This window comes from Scleropages formosus, chromosome 9 (genome assembly GCF_900964775.1).
Source record: "Scleropages formosus chromosome 9, fSclFor1.1, whole genome shotgun sequence".
NCBI lineage: Eukaryota > Metazoa > Chordata > Actinopteri > Osteoglossiformes > Osteoglossidae > Scleropages > Scleropages formosus.
The window spans coordinates 6,866,397-6,891,553 of record NC_041814.1 but is presented as its reverse complement, the minus strand read 5'-3'; the positions used below and the strand labels follow the sequence as shown (position 1 = coordinate 6,891,553).

At 39.5% G+C, this 25,157-nt stretch overlaps 1 protein-coding gene across 1 annotated transcript in view; it reads right to left on the bottom strand.

The window, feature by feature from the left end:
• Window positions 1-10,365: 10,365 nt before the first annotated feature.
• wdr18 (WD repeat domain 18) overlaps window positions 10,366-25,157 on the bottom strand; it is a 56,861-nt gene continuing 42,069 nt past the window's right edge. The window contains exons 8-10 of the mRNA XM_018745784.2: window positions 14,520-14,686; window positions 12,456-12,524; window positions 10,366-10,770 (exon numbers count right to left, since the gene is read on the bottom strand). Of these exons, the coding sequence (XP_018601300.1) occupies window positions 10,642-10,770; window positions 12,456-12,524; window positions 14,520-14,686 (365 nt within the window). The 3' untranslated portion in view covers window positions 10,366-10,641. The remainder of the gene's footprint in view (window positions 10,771-12,455; window positions 12,525-14,519; window positions 14,687-25,157) is intronic.

Below are 25,157 nucleotides of genomic sequence, written 5' to 3'. Positions count from 1 at the left end.
AAATGATTAGAAAACAAAAAAAAAAAACACATTTTAAAGTAAATTAACTTAATTTTGAACCATATTTCATCCACAACCTCATTTGCAGAAAGTAATGGGTAGGATTTTGAAGATGAACTGCAGATAGAAAAGTATGGTGAAGGTATTAACCATGTGAACCATGACATAATGAGACTCATTGACCTTGCTAGGTATTAGCTGGCTGTACCTTGAACAATGCTGAATCAGCACATTTCTTGCAGACAGGTTATTACGCATTCAGAATAAACACTTTATTAGTTCTTTAGAGGAAACGGAGAGTAAATCTTTAGAGGAGATACTTGGGAAAGCCCCACTTTATGTGTATTACACTAAGCATGTGACTGCTGCACATGGAGCGCATTCTCCCTCTGCATTAGAGCAGGTCTACTGCAGAAATCTGACATCCTTGCGGCTTCAAACTCCCACCGCTCTCAACCCACCACCTGACAGAGACGCAGAAGACTCAGCTTCATCCCAGTGCACAAACATGGCTAATTCCTCAAAGTGACATTGCGCAACCATGGAGCCATTAAATCTTGTTTCCCCAATCACACCCACTCTACCTGAATACGTAATGAGGAGCTTCAGACAACATCCATCCGATGATGCTGAAACAAAAACAAACACTCAAAGCCATTAGAGGTGCTGCTGTCATCTCTGTCAATGGAGTATATTTCTTTTAACAGGTTGCTGGCAGGGAACAGGTATTGATAAATATGCAATTTTGGGCACCCTAATCAAACTTCCTATGTTACATTTACTTTACATTTATTTATATTGCAGATGCTTTTCTCCAAAGTGACTTCCAATGAACTCTATGTAGTGTTACTAGCCCACACACCTTATTCACCGAGCTGACTTACGCTGCTAGATACACTACTTACAATGCGTCACTCATCCATACATCAGTGGAACACACTCTCTCTGTCACTCACTCACACACTATGGGGGAACCTGAACAGCATACTGTCTTTGGACTGTGGGAGGAAACCAGAGCACCCAGAGGAATCCCACGCAGACACGGGGAGAACATGTAAACGCCACACAGACTGAGTGGAACTCAAACCCACGTCCACTCACACCACCCAGGTGCTGTGAGACAACAGCGCTACTCGCTCTGCTACCGATATAATAGTAATGCATACATTATTATATACACTATATATACACACATTATATAGCATACATACATTAAATAGTAACATTGAGTTCCTACTGTATATAATATAATTCAAAAGAGAGTAGTAGAAACAAACAGGTTTACACTGTCCAACCTCTAACAAGGGTTCACATTTCTACTGTGGCACATAACAGGATCTAATGAGGCTACTACATTAATCACAGACCAGACTGAAAGCAAATATATCTCCAAGGGATCACTAACTTTGTTTGCTCTCAGTACACATCCTATTTGGCGATAATAGCGCTTCAATTCCTTTTTAACTCCTTTGCTAGTAAATGATAATTAAGCATCAGGAACACTGCTTCCTCTTTTAAGTGAAATAAATGGGCTCTGTTTTCACTTTCAGCACCTTTGAAAAAACATGGTCTCATATCTGCACTTCATGCTGAACAATACACAACAATTTTAAAGGTTTTTTTTATGAATAATTTTTTTTTTGTGAGTTCAAGGCTGTCTTTTTCCTCATCCAACTGGTACATTACAAAAAATCGTTCTCTTTATGTAGCAGTACCAGTGCAAGGAAAATCTGTGCTTCTAAATGTCACTGAGATACTTGAACATTCCTAGTACATTCACTGCACTGTATGTGTGTGAAATGTAAGAAAGGAGGAAAGGGTATGAGGAAGAAGCTCAGTCCATGCAAATCACTGGGCTGGAGCAAATGAGCTCAGAAGTCCATCTGAAAAACACACCTGCTCTCAGGCAAAGGCTATTCGAAATGTCACTCAGCTTGGATTTCGGGAGGGACATTCACATTACATTTATTCATTTACCTCATGTTTTTCTCCATAGCAAAATACATCCCAGAGAACAATACAAAAAGTGCAATACATCAACAGAACAAGAGATTTGGCTGCAGAAACATGGTTCTAGAGTACAATTTGTCACATTCCACTACATGAACCAGTGTACATCACACAAGTAGTTGCATAAAGGCTTTTTCTTTATTAAACAAGTGATTAAAAAAATATATGTTTATCATGCACTTATGAGAAACAGGTGAGTTTTGAGACCTTTCTTAAATGTATAGAGAGATTCAGCAGTTCTGAGTGAGAGGGGGAGGTAATTCCTCCACATCAGAGCCAGAACCAAAAACCCTTGTGATTTTGACTTTGGACCTCTTGTACCTGGGATCACCAAGTGGGCAGCGGTGGAGGAGCGAATAGGAAGTGTAACCAGGGAAGCAAGTGGGACAGAAATTGAAAGTTAGTTAACCCTTCCTTGAAACTATTAAAGCAAAGGAGAATTTGTGTAAAATATAAATTGATCGAATACAGTGTTGATTTGTCCTAAATTAAATTCCTTTTCCTGCTTCTATAATGTCTTAGTTTTTTGAAAAAAAAAATATAGGTGGACTGAGAAGGTGTGGTGGTGCAGTGGGTTGGCCTGGGTCCTGCTCTCCAGTGGGTCTGGGGTTCGAGTCCCGCTTGGGGTACCTTGTGATGGACTGGTGTCCTGTCCTGGGGGTGTTTCTTCCCCCTCTGGCCTTACATCCTGTGTTGCTGGGTAGGCTCCATGACCCCATATAGGACAAGTGGTTCAGAAAATGTGTGTGTGTGTATATGTAGGCTGATCTTATTATTAGAAGTATTATAGTATTTAAAAATTTGATGATATTATATTATCCATTGTTATATTATTATATCCAAATCTGCTCTGTTGGTATTCACCTTCTTCTTTTCATATTGATTTCTTAGCAAAGCACGTAGCATTTACCTTGTGTTTGATTTGTTGCAGAAAGCACTGGGATTGACTCCCACATAGTTAGTGCTGGAAAGATATCAGGCTAATTTTTTTGCTTCTCCTGAAATCTTTCTTTTGCACCAGTTGGCAGCTCACAGTCTTAATAAATAGTGTCGGATGACTGGATCACCTGAGGTTCTTACAGGCTTTAGAGCTGAAAAAAGCAAGTAATGAATATTCCATGGTTTTCAGTCTTCACTGTTATGTCTTGAGCATCAAATATCTGTTTTAATACCATGAACATGTCTGTGAATCTGTGGATGGGGACATAGTAATCCTGAAAGTCAACATTCTCTGGAGGAATGCTGCAAAAAGGGGTGTAAATGACCACTCATCACCATTTAGTAGCAATTAGTGGTGACCCCCGTCCTCCAGACCATCTGCACGAAACCCCTGGGTTCAATTTATGTGGTTCCCTTCATTTATCCAGGGGTTTCCATGTTTCATTCGGTGTATGCAAGGAGCACAGGTTTAGTTGCTTGATCTTTAGAATAATTAAAAAAAGAACATGAAATTTTAAAAATGGAAAAAGGTTCTAGATGGACTCAGTTTACTAAGGTGAAACAGCAGGTAATTCTATTGCTTGACAGCTTTAACTATGGGTTTGTGTATTAACTCCTTCTGGAAATAAATTTTCATTCATTCATTGAGTCAGTCAGGGGTTTAAATATAGCTCAATCTGGGTGGAGTTTCCTTCATGTGCTCTGGTTTCCTCCCACAGTCTTGAGACCTGTATTTCAGGTGAACTAGTGGCTTTGAATAGCCCACAGAGTGTGGATGTGAGAGTGGATAAGTGTGTGGCCTATCCAGTGTGTACCCTACCACCCACCTTATATTTTCAGTATAGGCTCCATGCCACAGTTGCCCTAAGTTAAACAAGCTATAATGGATGGATGGATGGATGGACGGATGGACGGATGGAGCAAATCAGGTTTGCTGTTGGACATGTCTTCAAGGAATCTGGTCCCAGAAATATATATTTCTCTTTACAGTACCAATATTCAAGTCATTGGTTTCTCTACTTGAGACTAAACTGTCTTCTGCACCATAGATTTTTCCAGTAAAAAAAAATGCAGATATAAGTTCCTAAGTCGCTGCGCTCAGCCTCCTGTAGTCAGTCTGATGTTGATTTTATAGTTTCTGCTTCATTAAATGTTGATTATTTCAAAGGAGGAAGAAAAAAGGAAAACATTGCCTACCTACAGACTTTTCAGGTTAGAAACTGTATACACTTGACATCACTTTTGCTGACTTATTTAAATTATTTTTATAACTTTTTTTGCTTCATAATACAAATCACATTATCTTACTTTAGGACACCTATAACAGCAAAATTATAATGTTCCATTTCTCAGACAAGGGGGGTGCGGTGGTGCAGTGGCACAGTGGGTTGGACTGGGTCCTGCTCTCTGGGGGGTCTGTGGTTTGGGTCCTGCTTGGGGTGCCTTGCAATGGGCTGGCATCCCATCCTGGGTGTGTCCCCTCCACCTCCAGCCTTACACCTTGTGTTGCAGGGTTAGGCTCCGGCTCTCCATGACCCCGCATGGGACAAGCGGTTCAGATGATGTGTGTGTGTGTGTGTCTGAATTTCTCAAACACCAGGGCTGTGACTATGGTACCAGACATTTCATATGCAAGTTTTTGACAAAACTCAAATATTAAGGATTTTTGAGAATCCTTTGTTCCCCTTATTTAAACATCTTTTCCCATAGTACATTTTCAAGTTGCTTATGAGAAACTGGTCAGTAGTCCTACCAGACTTTGAGGGACCTGTTCAGCTTGCTCAGCAGTGCATTCTGCAACATGCACTTTATAAAACTTAAAAAAAGGTTTTTTTTCATTCTGAGTCATTTGCCTTAGAAGCATTTAAAGGACACTAATTCTTTTAACCTGGAAGTACACTTTATGTGTTGTTTGCAGTCAATGATCCTTCATGCATTTTGAAAATCAAACTTAGTTTACAGTGCTGTTAAAGAGTATTTGCCCCATCCTGATTTCTCCTTTTTTGTGTATATCTCATACTAAATAGTTTCAGGAATTAAAACAAAATCTAACATTAAACAAAGGCAACCTGAGTAAACACTAATTACAATTTTTAAAGAATAATGTTATTTATTGAAGCAAAAAAATAATGCAATACCAACTGGGCCTGCGTGAAAATGTACTTGCCCCCGTAGTAGATTTCCCAAAATCTATGAAACTGCATTCATAATGACGAGGGGGTGTGGTGGTGCAGCTGGTTTAGCTGGGTCCTGCTCTCCGGGGGTCTGGGGTTCGAGTCCTGCTTGGGGTGCCTTGTGATGGACTGGCATCCTGTCCTGGGTGTGTCCCCTCCCCCTCCAGCCTTGTTCCCTGTGTTGCCGGGTTAGGCTCTGCCCCCCCCCCGTGACAAGCGGCTTCAGACAGTGTGTATGTGTGTATTCATAATGGGGTTCAGCTGGACTAGACACAACTAGGCCTGATTATTGCCAGCCCTGTTCACTCAAATCAACACTTAAATAGAACTTTCTCAATGGCATGAAGTTAAACAGTCTTACCCAGTAATACACTATGCTGAAGTTGAAAAAAATTCCAGAAATGATGAGGAAGATACAAAGGGATGAGGAAGGGTTACAAAGCTATTTCAAAGTCTCTGGGACACCAAAGAACCGCAGTGAGAGCCAGTATCTCCAAATGGAAACAACTCGGCACAGTAGTGAACCTTCCCAGAAGTGGACGACTTTCTGAAATTCCACCAAGAGCACAGCGACGATTCATCCAGGAAGTGACAAAAGAGCCAAGGACAACATCGAAGGAACGACAGGCCTGACTTGCATCAATAAAGGTCACTGTTCATGACTCCGCTATCAGAAAGACACTGGGAAAAGGGATGGCTGTGGCTGAAGTAAAGCAGTTCTGCAAAAGAAGAGTTGGCCAAAATTCCATCCCCTGCTCTGCGAAAGACTGATCTCCAGTTATCAGAGGCGTTTGGTTGCAGTTATTGCTGCTGAAGGTGGTACAATCAGATTTTAAGTTCAAGGGGGCAATCAGTTTTTCACATGAGTGATAGGTGTTGGATAACTTTTTTCCCTTCAGAATTCAAAACTGTATTCACTGTTTACTCTGGTTGCTTTTGTTTTAGGTTGTATTTCGTCTGAAGATCTAAAACTATTTAGTATGAGATATACACAAAAACAGAAGAAATCAGGATGGGGGCAAATACTTTTTCACGGCACTGTACACCTAAAGCCTTGCCTGCCATTAGGGTTGAGATGCAATTACAATATTTACTTAGACAGAAATAATGTGATTTAAAAAGCCATGATAAGACTTTAAAAGCAGCAATCAACTCCATTGCAGTATGTTTGCTGAGATCCAGGATGATGGGGAAATGGTCAAGGTGTACAGCAGAAGGCAGCCATCCAAAGTCACTGCAGAGCTCCATGTATCAGTGTAGGAGAGGAAGGTAAAAGGTGTCAGAGAATATGAAAATACAGAATAACAGTGGAAAAAACATTAGTCTTTTTAAGTTTTGTTTAACCCACATGGCTGGGAGCCACACAGTGCTGTTGCTAAATTTGTCCCGTGGAATAAGACTTGACAAATCCAATCTCAGATCTCCACACTATCCTGCAAAGACCCACACTGGGAAATTAAGAAGTCAAAAACAGCAGGTGATTTTAATTCCTGAGAGGTCTGAGCTGAAGAGGACAGGATTTTAAGAGAATTAAGCTATCCTTCAATTATGTATAATTCTGTGGCTGATTTCACTTAAAAAGAATCCTGTAACTAAAATGCGAAACATCATTGGCATGGCAACGCATGGTGTCACTTCACAAGGTTCACAGCAGGAACTCCTTGGAGCATCAGGGAGGGAAGCCACACTCAGAAGCAAATTTTTCCAGTTTCAACACAAAACGTTAACAGGGACATTTGGGTAATTAATCTTGAAGGGTTCCCAACCCCCCTGCCCCCCACCCCCAATGCAACATTCCTGTTCCGAGACACCTCACAAGCACATAAAGTGCTCACTACTTAATCCCTGGTGCTGGCAGCTTTCCCAAGCAGGAGTTTAATTACTGTCAGTCCATGGAGGGTGAGCCACCACATTAGCGCGAGCGTTTTTTGATCAGTCTTTTATTTTGATCTGCCTCTGAGATGCACTGTAGGAAAAACACACAGATCTGAATCCAGCTTGTCAGGGTGTGATTTGTTTTTGCTGCTGGCATCAGAGGGCCCTGTGTATCAGAGCCTCTTGAAATGCGAGGGGCTGGCTCACGGCGGAGCTCCGGCGCCGAAGGGCATCCTCGCCGATCCCTGCTTCGTTGTGCTCAGTCCCGTGCACCGTTTTGGTTTTATCGCGCTGGTATATTCTCCTTCCGCAGATAAACGCTAATGAGTTCCATCTCGTTACAGTCACTCATCGTAAAGGGGGGGATTAAAATGGGGTTAAAGAATGAGGGCAGTTCCCCTTTGCAAATGCCAGCAACATCACACTTCCCAGTTTCACTAAGAAAGTACCTGTTCGTATTCTTTCCCCTCCTTAACAAGTCAAAGCAGACTGGTGGTATGAACAGAAACATCTCCCTGGTTACTACATTATATAGCGGCTGGTCTGACACTACTTCTCCAAACCAGGTGATTTTAAGCCATTAGTCTGCAATGATCACACTGCAGCCCCCCAACCAGTATTTTCCTTAAAATCCTTAAGACACAGAATGTCGTTGGAAATGGATGTCACGAATGTAAATGTGAAAGTTACATAAATTCATTCGGCTCCCTTTCTTTCACATGCAGCCAACGCTGGTTTTGCTTCATGTTTATCTTGAAAGTCCAGGTTTCTCCACTGCTCACAATGTTGATCTGTGTGAAAGGCCACTAGTAATCAAAACAAATGTCTACAGGCTTCTCCATTAACTGTAATGACATGTTACAAATAAACATTACCTCCATTGATCCAGTACACCTCTGACTGATGCCTTCTTTTCAGTAAACCCCATCTTTCACCCTTTACCAGTAATAATAGAAAATTCTGTATTGACTTTCCTTTAAGACCCAGTGAAGAAAGGAATAACAAGAAGAAAGTATTGTTTGATCACTTGGATCTGATTTATCAGCAGCAAAGGAGCAGACCTGAGTACTTTACTTCATACCACATAATTTTCTTTCTTACAAGTGATGAACTAATCAGGTATGACATTCTTCTTCATGAGGTGCCACAGGCAAAGCCCAGGTCGCTGAACTGACTGGCTGGAGGAGAGGAGCTCCTGTGGAGAGTCAGGCGCCAGGTCCAGCAAGGCATGACAGTGAGTGAAAGGAAGGCTGAGATTGCAGCAGCCGCCGCCGCCACCACCACCAGCCGCAGTTCTCCAAGGGAAGTCTCATTGTTCTGCCAACAAAGGGGTCAAATTCCACAAGAAAAACAGCAATGTACTTTATCACCGGATCTTACAAGTACAGCAGCAAACAATGAAATCAAAGCATCACAGAGAAACCCATCTCCTTTCCGCAGAGCAAATCACCGAAACAATAAAGCGTCTCTGGCCCAGCTCTGGTGAAGACATAGCAATGAGAAAATGTGGAAAGTGAGTGAGTTATTTCAGGCGAATGGATAAAAGGTTCGCTGTTAAATCTGGACAACAGATTTAACGGTAATCGGTCGCACCTGCTCAGAATGTGCAGAACAGGGCCATTTTTTCACTAAAAAATATATATTTTTAAGCACCACTGCAAAAGAGCTGTCAGCCAGGGATTTTTACGACTCATTATAGTCTTTTCCATAGATTCAAGGCAATAGGTCTGTGCAACTCTCTTGATGGAATATGCACGATAATGCTACTTCACATTTTTTTTCTGTTAGATTGCATAAGGGAAGGCAATGCTTCAGTTTCTCTGCTTAAGAGAACTTACGTGACCCCGGTTGTTATGAACGGTGACAGTACTGGCAGGTATTACTGCAAAACTGATCCAAGTTTCATGGACACCCCCTTTTCAGAAGACAGAAATAGGGATGACACCTCTGAAAGCAATTTTCTACATTTTGTAGCACCAAGTTGTTATTGTGGAACTGGGTCAGCTGGGTTTAAACACAGGAAAAGGTCTTCAGTGTAATTTCTGAGAGTGGCAAGTTTTGTTACACTGTCAAGTGTATCATTTTTTCATTTCATATCCAACGGGGGTGAATCACCTTATCTTTCAAACAGCAGTTACGCAGGTTTAATATTACAATTTTAAAAGGGATATTCAATTTTTATGACTATTATAAGTGTTCTATGGATTTACAGAAACTTACCTCATAGCTGGAAAATAGGTACATGGTGGTACAGGTTTTGTGCATCCCAAGTCTCGTAGAAAAGAACATGGGATAATAATCAAACGAAGGTGTAGCCACATTCATTTTACTGTCATTTTTCATCACAACACGTCATGGCCCAGGCAAAAGGCCAGAAAGCCACATATGATGGTACCGCATCGAAAGTGCACGCAAGCAGAAGAGCTCAAGCACACACTTCCTCCACCTTGGCATGGTGGTGAGAAACACTGCCTTGTGCCATCAGTGCTCTCTTCTTCAGCGCCTCAGATCACCATCAAAGAGCCCAGTGAGAAAATTTGATTAAATCAACAGCTGTTTCTGGGTCTCCAGATTGCCAGGGGTTGTAAATTAATAGCAACAAGAGAGAATTCAAAGCCCCATCCCTCTTCTGTCTGAGACACTTTCTGCTGTTCTTCCGGAAGATTCTCCAAGAAACCTCTTATGCTCTGTACAGAACCGAGGACGAGAGGCAACTTGCTGAATACTTGTGGAAAAAAGACAAACAAAAAAGGAGGGGGAAAAAAAAAGGCATTCTGAAACATTACGAAAACACCTGAAAACCACAAATGTACAATGACAAAGCTTAAATGATGACAGGAGGAGAAACAAGTTAGAACTGTTAATAGAACGTGGTTGTGCAAGATAAAAGAAATTGCAACCTTGTCAGCTGCGCATATTTTGTTTTTAGTTGCGTGAAATAAAAAGAAAGCATCGTACACCATGAAATTCGCCTTGATGTGCATGAAGTTGGGGTGGGAACCCATTATACTGATTAACTAGCTGAAATAGCGCTGTGTCGATACCGAGGGGGGAGGAACGGATGGGGGGGCTAGTAAAAGTCGCATGTTGTTAAAGGCCAGATGGAGTCGGGGGTTGGGGGGGAGACAGCAAGTCCCAGAACGTTCCAGCTATTAGCACTTTAAATGGTAAAGTGGACAGCAGGCAGTGGAAGAGCCAAGGTGGTACACTCAGAAGAGGCATGTGGGAACACAAGTCCTAAAGGACTTGAAGACCAGGAGCTCCGAGTCAGTTCATCTGATGCAAACAAACCCTCTCAGAACTATTGCCTTGTCACATGCTACAGCTGTCATGCTGCAATATCTCATCCAGAAAAAAAAAGCAAGACAAAAGCAGACTATGAAATCTTTACTTTCTTATCAAAGCAAACGTTATCAGCCCACTTGCAAAAATTCATAAGCACACAGTTGTTACGATTCAGACAAAGAACGACACAAGACCCAAAATTCTTAGCTTTACTTGAAAAGACAGAAATGACAGAAATATTTGTTATCTTTGTACACACATATTCACTCCCCAAATGCACACCCCATCGTCAAAGACTGTTGCCTCCTCCATTGAACTAAAGCCAGGTCCATAGGATGAGCCCTACACCAGGACACGTCTAACTAGGCTTGGTAAGAAGCTGTGTTGAGAAGTCATACAAATCCTTGTTAATCTTCTTCAGTGTCTGCACTTCCTCCTCCAGCTCTGACACGCGCACCTTGGTGTTCTCGCCATCTCCAAACACGCTCTGCACAATGAGAGACAAGAGACAAGGGAGAAAGGAGTGTTCAGCCATGACCAGGTGGATGCTCAGACTGTCGTACAGGTCGTTTCACAGAAGTGCCAGAATGATGGATTTTGGAAGAAGCGAGAGGAAAACAAAACAATGCTGTGAATATTGTAGCTCACTAGGGGAGTTTAATTCTGCCTCTCATGCATTACTTCATTTTCATTAAGTATTACTTAAGTATTAGATACAGTAGATAGATGCTTAAGGAAGTAAGTCTAAAAGCTGAAGAGTTAATATGAAGTAGGAGGACATAATATTCTAAATTGCACAAAAAATATTTCAAATACTATTATTTAGAGTAAATATACTAAACCCACACAATCAAGATCCCAGACAGTATTTTAGTGAGGTCATTGAAACCCACTTTAAAACATCTCTTCTAATCTTCTGGAGCAAATATTGACATTCCCATTGTCGAATTCCGCAGCACAGGCAACGAGGGGATGACAGCGATGCACATTTCCCACAGATTAAGGCAAAAAAAAAAAAAAAAAAAATCCTTCAGCCTATGTTAATTTATTTATTTTCTTACTTATTCCAAACGAACACTGGGCTTCTGGCTTACTGGAGGGGAGGAACCTTTTTTTTGACAGAGTGAGTCTAATCCATTTAACAGTGTATCAAAACTTTGGCCAATGCTTTGGATCCACAAGCCCTTCCATCAGTGGGTAGATAAGGTGCCTCTGGTGACCCGGTCCAGCTTTCAAACTAATCCCTTCTCTCTCCCCCAACGCACAAACATGAGGCGGCAGAAGGAGCTGGCCGTGGCGGTTTCTCTGAGACTGCTGAAGGGCCCCGAGGCTGGGGTTATAAGGTCACTAGAGCTTAAAACTGGGGTACTGGTGGAGCAACGAGGTGCTGAGCATCAGCCAGCTTTCTTTAGTCTCTTCCAATGCTGGATTAAAAAATCTGGAATTTCTTTACACATCAATGGGGTTTGCTCTCGTTCAGCCTAGAGTTAAACAGTAGCAGTGCTTGGTAAACTGGTGAAAAACATATTTTCATGACTCAAGAAATTCTATTTAAAAATCGATGATGAATCGCATACCTCACTGCTCCAAGGGTTATATATTAGTAACATACCACAAAAACAGAGGAGAACTTGAATGACTTTTCAGTTCTGACTGGAAATCCAGAGGAATCTTATTTTCTAAGAAATTATACCGGAGGGACATTTTCACATGTACAGAAAAAACCCCACAATTTTTAAATAAACCCCTAATGGCAATGTGTCACTACAACAGCCATCACTTTACAGCCTACTCATGTCATCTGTTATTCTCATTACCTTTGCTCACTCAGAAACACCATGGGACACTTTAGAAACTATTCCCTGTATGGAATCTCCCTGAAATGCATGCACTGTAGAAAAACAGCCTGTATTTGTTCTTTTTTCTCAAGCGTCCTTCTGAGAGTGTAAGAAAAAAACAAGTTGAGAATGAACAGCAGAGGGATGGTTCAGAGATCATTGTAAACTGGATTAAGTTCAGCCAGGAGCCTATTAAAACTTTTGACCTCGCCCATGATAATCGTTCTTTTGATGTAAAATATTCCGATATGTCGCAAGCCTCCTTAGACTTTTAAAGAGACAGCAATCAAAGTCAGTTCACAGTTCAGACCCTGGTATCTACCCTCCCACTCACCTTGTCTGTCACAGCACACATCAGGGAATAAAGCTTCTCAGCCTTCTCCAAGTAGGTCTCCTCTAAAGCCTATCAGAGAAAAAAGGAATTATTCAGTTGGGTAATTACAGAATTATTTTTCACCCCCCCTTGAGTGTGTGTGCGTGTGAGAGAGAGAGAGAGAGAGAGAGAGAATGTGCGTGTTACTAAAACCCCTGTGCATAACGGGAAGCCAGGAGTGAATCAGTGTTTTTCAAGGAGTGATGTAGCCATACCGGATGACGTCAGTCACGACCATGTCAAGGGAATCTTGCACACAGATGATTGAAATATTGCATCACTACTTCCGCAAAATCACAAAGCTTCACTATATAAAGAGACTGCCAACAAGAGTATTGACTTCCAATGATAATATGACCAACCGAAAAAATGCGCTGTCCAGTAAAGAGGCTGCAATCATGTTTTCCGACATACTGGGACACCTGTAAATTTACTGCCTTTTCAGCTCAAGCTTGCTGCAGTGAATCTCTTGTTTACTTGCCAGACAGCCAATAGAGTTGTGAGGTCTGCTACATGAGGGAAGTGGAATAAATACAATACCTGCAGAAGCAGACAAGCTGACAGGACACCACGGCCACTCTAATGTTACCGTGTGGCTACTATAGTACAATACATGCGGATACCAGATTCCTGAGCATCTGGCACTTACTTCTGGATTATTTTTCAGAGTGGTACAGCTTTTACATATTTAAAAAAATGCCTAGCCTGTGAATTGCAATTAAAAAAATACTAAAAAAAATTTAATTATGAAAATAGATTTGTTTTCTGTGAACAGCATCAGGTCCCATTTATCAAGCACAATGCAGATGAAAAGACCACATTATTTAAATGGGCTTTTGAGACGTCTAAGGAAAAAAGGTTTTTAAGGTACTTTTTCCTTCTCCTACACTGCACTTTCAAAGCCTTAGAAAGGAAAAAATCTGTACTGTGCCTTAATATTATCTACTTGTTCCAATTATGTCCCCGAACCATGGCCCTGTGCCGTTCAATTAGCGCAAACTCTGCAAAGACAAGCAGCTCCTTTGGGAACCTCTTCTCTGAGAACAAGACAGCTCTGCCTGGTCACTTCCCTCCCGGCAGCCTCCCAACCTCTGACAGGACAAAGCCGCCGTGCTATTAATGTCCCTTTTGTTACTACACAGATGAAGAGGAAGGCACATCTATTCAGAACAAGCCTTGAGCTTCTTTCATCTAGCCATTAGAATTAATGCCGACTATGGAAGCACACTAACAACAAACAACAACAACAATAATAATGTCATCAACATTCCAAAGGGGGAAAAGGTGTTATAAAGGTTAAATGTAGAATGCCAGGGACAGTGAAAGGATATAAAATTTGTCATTTTTCCTCAGCCTGGATAAATTCTAAGCTCTGACAATGTATTCCCAGCGGCTGAGATTATCCTTATGTAAATAAGAAACCTCAGAGGGCAAAGAGGAAGAAGAGAGCGATATGGAGGGGAATTGTGCCAGCACAGTTGTAAAGGTGAGTAAAAACTGTAAGCAGGTGGTGGGTAATTGAAAGACCCAGTATTACCATTTAATTTACAGTGCTGTAATTGATTTGGACTCTGGAAGAACCACCAGCAGGTTCCACACAGGTGTTCAGCAATAATGGCCCAAAACACATTATATTTTTTGTTAAGGTCAAATACAACTGCAAAGCAGAAACACAGTAGTGTAGAACTGATATGACATGGATAATATGCAGAACTTCTGGCATTCAGAATACCAAACGAAAGTAAAGGTAGTCTGGGGTCAGGAAAATTTGCGTTTCCTGAAATTAAGATTTAATCTTGCATGGTATTAACTTCAGATGTAACAGAACTCTAAGTTTCTCTACACCTGCTTACATGGTATGTACAGTTTTCACAAGGCTTTATTGTGACCTTTAAGCACAATCAAGAGCATTACAGTGGTGATCAGCTAAATATATCTAAAGATGAATCATCATGGGATGTCACAATTGGCAGGACAAGGGCTCTGTCTGCTGATCTGCACTGAGGCCTGCATGGCATGTCTTACCTGTGAGCTGGGCCCCAAACGCAAGGACACACCCCCGCTTTCAGTGCCTTCACCCTGCTCCGATGGGTTCAGATGGCGGCTAAATCGTGGCAGGGGAACCGCAGGGCGGCTGTCCGGCAGGAACATGTTGGCTGGGGCCAGAATAATGGAGGCGTTGGTGACTGGGCCTGAAAGAGCACATTGGGGAGTGATATTGGAGTGGGGTGTTATTGGCTTCAGAAATCCCAATCCATCTGACAGTTTCATTAACTTAATTACATTTACATTTATTCATTTAGCAGACACTTTTCTCCAAAGCAATGTACAGTGATTATTATGTAGTATTTAGCGGTCTCCTTTATCCAAGGTGACTTATAATGCTAGATATTCTGCACTAAACGCCCTATAATTATTCACCCATCTATTAACTAGAGCAGTGAAAGACACATATACACAGATACATACTACGATACATTTAGGATAATCAGCTCACCTTTAATTAAAGAAATTAAAGAAAAAGCAAAAATGTCCTTAAAGCTCAACTAGGTGCAATGTTACAATTACTGCTGGTCTTTGCAACCAAACTTAAGGGGATTTTAGGTTTTTAAAGAAAAAACGGACACCTAAAATTTTTACAGTTCAAACTTTAAATAATTTAATGTTATATATATTATATGAGACAAGCATGTGTTTGCCAGTAAGCAACATCATCATCAAATTAATTTAACTGTCCATCTCGCAGACATTACGATGAGATGTTGAGAAGGCTTCGTTCGTACATCCGTGTAGCATGTATTTCAAAAGATTAATGTACAAAATCTAAATTCTATTGAGCTATGCTTCACACTGTGAACTAATTTCCACTTCAGGTACACTAGCCATCATATTCCATGACATGACAATATCACAAATCATCTAGCCGTAGAGCTTTCGAGCCAATTCCCACTTCATATAAAAAGTGTGATGCTATCACATGACATGCCGGAGGGCTGCAATCAGCAAAAAATTCATCATAGCCCAAGATAACTGATGATTAACAATACCTTACAGTATTTAATTTTGAAACACCTTTCTGATTGTGTTCAACTAAATGTTGCCACAGGCACTGTAATGCTTGTATTATTTTAGAAATTTCTTTGGCATTAAATCAATCTCTGGGACAATTGCCCATGACTGCCAAAGTTATTGCATTTTTATGTTATCATAAAATAACAGTTGCAATGTATGATGTATATACACTTATACATAGCACTCATGATGCTGATGCTACTTCATGCAAATAAAATTTATATGCAATTCATTCTTGCAAAGGGTGCGTCGTTTCAGAGAAGTTTTAAAGAAAAGCAAACAAAGTAATCTCTGATTTTAAGTCCTTTGTATGAAATACTTAAGCAAATAAATCTGCTTTGTCCACTCCCTTGGAAATGAACGATCTCAACCCTGCCTCAGGAACCCATCAGATCAATCACATTCATTTCCCTGAGGGTAAGAGAAGACGGGGAGGAGCAGCATGGAGCAGAGTCATTAGTTGCAGCAGTGGCATTTGTTGTGTTCGTCTTCAGATTTTCTGTTATTAAGATGGTCATAAGCAGAACAGTCCATCACTTACTTTCTTCAAAAATCCATCTCCAAAATGACTATTATCCATAAAACCAGAGCACAGAAGAAATTACAAAATGTGTCAGGACTGTCCTCTGTTTTCACCTTCAAAACAGGCCAGTTAATAGGTGTTTTCAGGGACTGTTTGACCTGCAAAACTGAAGCAGAGTATGAAGAAAAAGAAAACGATGCACTGAAAAGCAGTGAAAAAACAAGCAGATAATCTCTGACAGCAAGTCATCAGCAGCAGCCACCATTGGTTTCAAGCTGGGTTCAGGTTCGCCAGCTTCAGTGAAACCCACTGTCACTTCAGACATCACGTGAGATACTAGCATGAAACAGCCCTGATAGTGTTGTAGTTTAGAAGATCCTGACACTATGCTCTGTTCTTGACCAATCCTTCAAACACCTGTATTTTACACAACACGTTGTTACTGTTTTCAGGGTCAGCCCTCAGAAGCACATTTATTTCACTTTGCTCTTTATCTTTGCACTCTCGTTTGTTTACGAGCTTTTTCCTGGTCAGAAATTACAAGCAAAAACCCTGGCCACACAGCTTGATGGGTTCCAGGGGAGTTTGAGCGGCAATTCTGCCACAGTCCCCAAAATAGAAGGGACATGGGAGAGAACACATGAAAAGGAATCTGACAAAGATGATGCTAAATCTCTCTGCCTTTCTGAATTTTTATTTATATATTTTTAAACCTCGTATTTTTAGTCACCACTCGCATAATTCAAAAGCAGTAATTTAACCAGCACCCCCTTCCATCACCACCTCCTCATGTGTAGCTTTGAGCCACTAACTTGAGTCCTCATACTTCATACTGCTGCCCAAGGCTGGATCACTGGTGACTACGAATCAACAGCAAATTTGGAGATGCGAAAAGTGGAGCTCCAATCCTCTGAGCTGCACTTAATCCCAGGCTAACAGTGTAGAATTCTGATGACTGGCCTTGCCATCAAACATCCCACAACTTAAATCAAGTTGAAAGGCCTTGTCTATTTCCAATGATAAATGCGTACTCGCAACGAAAGACTTTCTGCAACGATTGATTTCTTCCAAAAGCTTTTGAAGATTTGGAATGATTTATTAATGTTCTATCGTCCCTTCCCTGCAAAGGATGTCATTTTTTTTTTCTGTTTGGCCATATCTAGTACCAAGTATGCAGTTGAGCCAATTCAGTATTAAAGCATTGTTTAAAACTGAAATGATATGTTTCTCAAAAGCTTTTTTCTCCTTATGTAGAGAAAGAAACATTATCAATCCCTGACACTGCACTGTGTGAGGAAAGGATCAGTAAGAAGACCGGAGGGAACACAGAACGAAAACGAGGACCAGGGAAACAGGACTGTTGGATGTAACAGGGCAGCTTCTGATTTAGAGAGCATAAATCAATGGTACTGTACAAACCCGGGCTTGTAGGACAACTGCCCCCTGTACCCCCATCTACATTACTGAAAATACATTGCAGAAAGTCCCCACCAGAGGCTGTGCAGGTCAGTAAATCTCTTCTGCTGGCTTCGTCAAACAGTCTACAATTTGCTTTGTGACTATTTAGACAAAGGGGAAAACACTGAAACAATTCAGTTGTTGAGACTTAACTAGAGCTTCTTAGAGCACATTCTAAATCTCAGTGTTAGCAGATGAACTGACACTACAGAAGGAATGATAGACCTATAATTCTCTATTGGTGTGCTAAGTTTCAAGCCAGAAACACTTCAAGGAAACCCATTTCAAGGAAAGTAGAAAGAGGGGAAGTGGGCGTTGATTTATGTGTTGCAAATGTGGCTAAATGTAAATGTAATGGTTTGATAACATTTCTTCTAAATTACTAAACATTAAATCCTTGCCTCAAGTCAAGTTTGCTTAGCCCTACACACTTAAGAGCTATCACTTTTAAAGACTCAGTAAATTCACCAAGTCCTGTCTCTAAGTCTTCAATCCGAGTGGGCCATCCCAATCCTCAAGGGACATAAGGAGTACTTTTTCTTATTATATTAAAGATTCCTAATTTACAGATCATTTTTGATCACAATATCTGATACAGAGGGTAACAGTACATAACTAAAAACTGAATTAGATTTATTTATTCAGCAGATCCTTTGCACCAATGCAACTTGCAATGTTAAGATTTATAAAGCTGGGTAGTTTTACTAGGATAAAAATTTAGGGCAAGACCTTTGCTCAAGGGCATTACATCCAGAGGTGGGATTTTAATGCGGATCCTTTGAGTCCAAAGGTGGCGGCTTTAACAACGACACTCTCTGCCTCCCCCAGTAACTCATTAAAGTACAAGGACTGCTGACATCAAACATTAGCATTATACACTTCTTTTAGACTGTCAGTTTGAAATGTCCCAGGAGAGCAATACTACTGGGGAACAAGTGATCATAATGAGTGCATGTAGAACGAACCAATTTACTGAAAGACATTTAACTTCTATGCAGGGCACCTTATTTGCAAGATTAGTTTAATAAGTGGGAATGCCATCAAAAAGTATCATCTGACCACTAATGAAAAACTCAATGCAAGCAACTAGAGCACTAAAATAAAAGCAATCAAAAACTGACATAGACAGCACTTAGAAACAATAAGATTAAACTTACAAACCACAAAAAAGGTATGAATATGGCTTACTACAGCATCATCAGATTTCTCAAATAGAAACTTATACATACATAAGGTGACACTGACGAACAGAATCAAACTGCGACGCGACAGGACATCAAAATGTCAGTTAGATAATTTAGCCTGGTCGACTGTTAGTGGATGTCTGTTCATTTGTAGAACACACACACACACACACACACACACACACTGTCTGAAACCGCTTGTCCTGAGAGGGGGGCGCAGCGAGCCGGAGCCTAACCCGGCAGCACAGGGCGCAAGGCTGGACGGGGAGGGGACACACCCAGGGCGGGACGCCAGTCCATCACAAGGCACCTCAAGCAGGACTCAAACCCCACACCCACCAGAGAGCGGGACCTGGTCAAACCCACTGCGCCACCACACTCCCTCTCACACATTCAAGTTTTACAAAAACATGACATATAAACCATGGTTCAGAGTAACTCATAAGTAATGTTTATACAGACCTTGGTCGCTGGTTATGAACCTGTTATAGCGTGATTTTGATAGTGCGCTAGGTCTTTCAGTTTACCTTTTTGTTTCACCTCTATACAGCTTGTACACTCATTTGGTTGTTTTCTTTCTTTAGATAGTGTGAAAGTAGTGTAGTTAGGCAGGTGGCGGAAGACTTTGTTTTGGGTTTTGACCCCTTATCTTTCTGGGTTGGAGTTAGACAGTGGCTTGTTCACAAGCAGTACTGATTATCAATCTCCAGAAATTAGTGTATCTCTAAATTATGCCTCTGATCAATGAAGGCATTTCAACTAAAAAAACATTTGAGATAAATGCTGATATAAATTCTCCTAGAGGGTATACACTCATATACTCACTTATACAACAGGTTCTTGTACAAAAAAACTACTACAATACCTTGTGAAATATATACAATTTTCTCATTGTGCAGTGTTCATCTGTCAGTATTGTCAATTTTGCTATTTTCTGGATAAATCTAGTGTGCAGTGTAAAGTGACTCCAGTGGCATAGTGTTTGCATGCTTTGTACAGTGAAAGATAATGGCAGTGATCTTGTAAACTTTATTTTTCTATTTCATAAACATCCATGAATGAAATTATAAGAATTTCTCCAAAAAGTTTGAAAAGAAGGTAAAAAGGCACAGGGAAGGACTGCAAAATCAGGGAGAGAGTTTGAAAAGAAAACTCTAACATTAAATGAATAGGTAGAAATTATATTTCTCTTCTGAGTATCAAAGCTTTTATTCCATAAGAAATAATGGTAACTCTATCCCCTCAGAACAGGAATTCACCTAAACAGATGATTCATTCAACAAATTTCAGCTATGTGTCAGTTTTGCAAGTCAGCAGCGTGTGATAAACAGGATCATTATTTACCACATAATTATATTCAAACAAAAACAAAATATTTTTTAAATCATTCTAGCATTTCACAGAAAATGAGAAGAGAAAGAGAAGCTTCATCAAAACCAAGTGCAAGAACAGAGACTAAACAACCATGTAGTGTAAATATTTTATAGTCAGTTGTAATGTTTATTGAACATAAAAAAGCATACACAAGGGTTTTGCAATTATTCAACATGCAGTAATGTTCCTGTGTCAGAAAGAACTTTGCTTAATTTCTCAATTTTTGTTTTTTGCAAACTGGCAATGAAATTGAATTATGTATTAGTGTCAAGCAACTATCTTAAGCAGGGCTGCTTATTTGTCACAGCTATGGAAGGAGCGATAAAGGAAAGAGAACAAATACTGGTTCGAATTACTGAATCAAAGTGTGATTTCAGTTTATGAACAGAAAAAAAAAATAATTCTGCAACTCAATTTTCTGTTGTAGCTAATTCAAAATAGGAACACGGCATAATATTATTATGTTTAATACACTAAATTCCACTCTAATCTTTACTAGAACAAAGAAAAAACCCTCCATTCATCGTCTTTTCCATCTAATAAATACTAAAGACAGATTTAACCAGCTTATAGTACCTTTGTCTTAAAGAAAAAAAATGCATATTTCTGCACAATGAACAACGCAGTCAAGTGCTAACCTAGAGAGCAGGAAAAAAGCACACCTGGATGAAAGCATCCACCGCAGCATTTAAAATGTAGTTTGTGTAGAGACCTAGCTTGGAGTATATTTATTCCTTGTTGTGGGTAATCAGGGCTGGCTAATTATCTCCCACTCAATTACAGATATTGATCCCTAAGAGCTGGCTCTAGCTACTGGCATTACACTAATGGCCCCAGCTCCTCCACTGTGAGCTCATAAATTGTACTTTCTGCCAAGAAGGATCAGGTGAACGAGGGGATGATGCCAGCACACTGCAGAAACACAATCTCTCAACACAAATATAGACAACAGCAGCATATAAAAGCAACAGTATAAAAGTCACCAGGCCACGCACTTTACTCCTTTACTTCTTACAGCCAGAGTTCTAACAGCAATATGGTTTACTGGAAATGTTTTTAAATACATCTGAACACTTTTACTTTAAGTGGAATTACAGTGTTCTGGTTACTCATCTTTCCATGTGGCAAATGCAGGATTTAGTGAAGGCAATAGCCTTATGACGATCATGATGAAGAACCCAGGAAAAATGTTGAATTCTAGTCTTGCCAGTGACAGGCATCCAACTGCTCATATAATAAAATAATATGATTTTCAGCATGCATCCGACTTAAAGTTCCCCAATTTCTCTTTGTTGGACTTTTACATTAATTGTGTCTGGCAAGAAAAGTATCCTATAACAAAGTATGTATCAGATAAATTACATGATTTGTCTTGTTAAAGCAAGTAATGTATTTAATACTATTGGATTATACAATAACATTTTTTTAAATATTCAGTACGTCACCATTTTTTTTTTTTTTTTTTTTAAATTTATTTACTTACTTTTTTTTTTTTCTTTAAACACATGTGGTCCTTGAACCAGTTTACAAAAATTATTGCGGCCCTTGGCCAAAAAAGGTTGGGCCCTCTTGGTGTATTGGGTAGTTCCACTGGAGTCAGAGAAGGAGGAAATAGTTAGGATTTTCCTTCCCCCTGCCACTGGATCCCAAAAGGAACCTTAGGTAAACGGAAGTCTTACCTCTAATACTAGATTGGGTTAGGGTTAGGCAGTAAAATGGCAGATTTACTGCTTTAATCACAACAACAATTAAGACTATAGCAATGGTGTTCTGCTGTAGGTTTAGCATTCTTCTAACTCCCCTTTCAGAAATTAGATTTAATTTATAAACCAGCCTGAATGGAAGAATCAAAATTTCATACTGTCATATTCCTGATTGCACTGTTTGTTTTTCGGCTGTATTCATTGATAAACATGTCGTAGAATGAAACCCAGCTGAAGGATATGTGTTTTTTTTTTTTTTTTTTTAAATCTATGAACAAAATGCCAACAGCACTCCATAATCTAAATGCAGCACAATTTCTATTTTCTTCTGGGTCAGCACAAAACTGAAATAAATAAGACAGGAATAATTAAGGCCTGAGTGGAAATTTAATATAAGACTGATGAATGATTTTTGCTTTTTAAATGTATGAAACTAAAATCTATCTAAAAATTAAACTTGATTGAAACTGCTGTGGAAATAAGCCAAAAACTAAAACCTGAATCGTGTCTATTCTCCAAAGCCAGACATTTAGCCTGTCTAGCCCAATCTAACGATACTTCCGAAGAAAAACTGTTGTTATAGGTTCAATGTCACAGGTACACAAACCTTTTTTAAACACAAAAACAGTAGTGGGACTAAGGGCAGGATAAAGAAAGAAAATAAAAAAACAAAAGAGTACTTAATGTGCGGCTCTAACCATCACAAAAGAAAAAAAAAATTAACCACACAGTTTTTATAAAAGAAAATTACAAATGTTCTCCAAGTTGTCATCAAACAAAGTACCTCTAAATTCATTCATTGTTGTTGGTGTTTGGCAGATTGTGGATGAACTGGCGCATCACATGGGGTCACAGTGCAGCAGGGGTGGGGCAACTTACCTGAATCATCTACACTTTGTCAACAAGACAACTAAATTTAAATAAAAAAAACTAATCTTAATATTACAGATTCTAAAGAAATCATTTCATTGTTAGTTGCCAGAACTCCATAACCATGTGCACCATCAAATAAAGCACAAGATCTATTTTCTTGAAAATCATAACACATACTTAGCACAGTTGAACACAAAAAACTATTTGACTGAACTGAGTAGTTCACGCTCCATTAATTCACAAACTCGGTCTAAGAACAAGAAAATAAGCAACTTACGAGAGGATCAAGTAATATTTGCATATTATAAATTTTATATTATTTAAATATTATAATGCCTTTAAATTATGCTTTCTTCAGATGGCATGAAGTGTGCTCTGTATTGTCTGATGAACTCTTGATGACTGCCTGAGGAAACTTGAAAGCAGCACAAATTCTTTTTTTTTTTTTAAACTTCTATCAATGGAGATGCCAGCAATATAATTTTGCTGGAGGTACATGGAGTAGGAAAAATTATACAAACAGGGGAGTGAGACAGTTGGAGAATGAATTAAATACACATTCTTAAATTAGTGCCATGTAAACATATGAAGCAAAAATTTTTAACTTTATAACATCATAATTAACACTACACACATGATTATGTTAAACTGGCACATTATGCCACTATTGCCCATGCTCAAATTCTGCAAGCCTCATTGTTTTTCATCTAATTCTGTTAATTATGACTGACTACTGATAATACAGCAAGCACTGCCATGGGTGCATAGGAGGGAAATAAAGACACCAGAATGGTCGTCACAACTCAGCATTAAACAACACACAACACAGCGGCAAGAAGAGAACGCCAGAACTTAGAAAAACATTGCTCTTGCAGTCAAAGCCAGCCTCACACGTCACCAGAACAGACAGTCACCCAGGTACAAACACGTACACACACACACAGAGTACCCTTTACAGTGGAACACCTAGTAACATTACCTAGCAACCCCTATGCATGTCACAACTATTAGCATTGCATTACCATGGCCCTACCCCTAGGGGCGCCCTTCGGCAGTGTGGGACACTACAATACACAGCAATGAGCTCAGGGCACTTTCTTGTAGTAACTGAGGACAGAAATGTTCTAGAACACTGGCGATTTTTATGTCCAAAGATGGCAGAGGTCAGAGAAGCAATTATCAAGTGGTCATACAGGTTTCCCCATACACATAACAACTCGCAGCCTTCTGACTTCGGACGTGACCTGACATTTCTCAAAAAGTCCATCAGGTCGTAGGAAAGTCAAATAAAAGCACAATCTGACTATGTATAAATACATTTGCAGTCCCTTCTATGTATATGTGTCTCTGCATATGTGTATCAGTTTTCGCTGCAGCCACATAATGAAAAATAATTAATCTACCTGGATGAAAGAAGTAAAAGAAAAGCTTATTGTCTGAATCAGAGCTGAATTTAGTCTGTCTGGGACAGTTTGAAACCCTCTGACCGTCACTGCAATTGCAATTCTACAGACTGAAGATAAAAGTAATAATTGCCTCTTTTAATCACTCAGGAATTATTAATCTTGTCTGGACTCAACAGTCAGACTCAGAGGTGCAAAGATTAGTTCATGAAGGGCATGCACTCTTTATATATTAGTTTTTTAGGTAATAAGTTAAAAATTATTAAAGCACTGAAATGAGTAAATAAGCACTAATGTAAAATATAGTATGCTTTGTAAGTTGCTTTGAAGATAAGCATCTGCTGAAGTCATAAATGCAATTTAAATATTTTGCACAAGTAGAGAACAGTATTAAAGTGAAGTTTACTGTAATGTGGAAGGCAAACTGCACTGGTTATATACAGTAAATATAGAATAAAATGACTGTCAACACATGCTGACTCACTTCATATTTTGGTTTTTCAAAGAAAAAAGGTTTCAAAGAAAAAAGCAGTCTTGTAAACAGTGAGAGAGTGATGTACTAAATTATTATTCGTTTGTAAAAACTAGTTTATTATTTTAGATGTGGGCAACTTTACTCACCTGAAAATATTTTTGTTTAATTATGGAAGCTTTTCTAATGAAACTTGAGAAAAATTGCAGGAAAGCTAACAGAAGACTGTAGAAGTTTTTCAGGCTAATTTCATTTCCGTTTGGAGAAAACAAATAAAAATATATATAAATAGTTGACAAAAGTTCTATCAGAGGAAATTTTAAGATAAAGCCCAAAATCTCCAAAAGGGACAAACAGGCTTTATTTAAACTAAACTATTCTTTTATATCTGTATGATTATACAACATCATATATACATACAATACCATATTATGGTTTGTAGCAATGCGACTCATCTCCATATGTTTAATATTTATGAGTACTATTTCCTCAACCAGCACAAACACAGCTATCATATATATATGATAATATGATAATTATCACACAAACCACTAACTTGTGCTTTTCCAGTTAAACATTAAGAAAACAAAGAACAATTCTG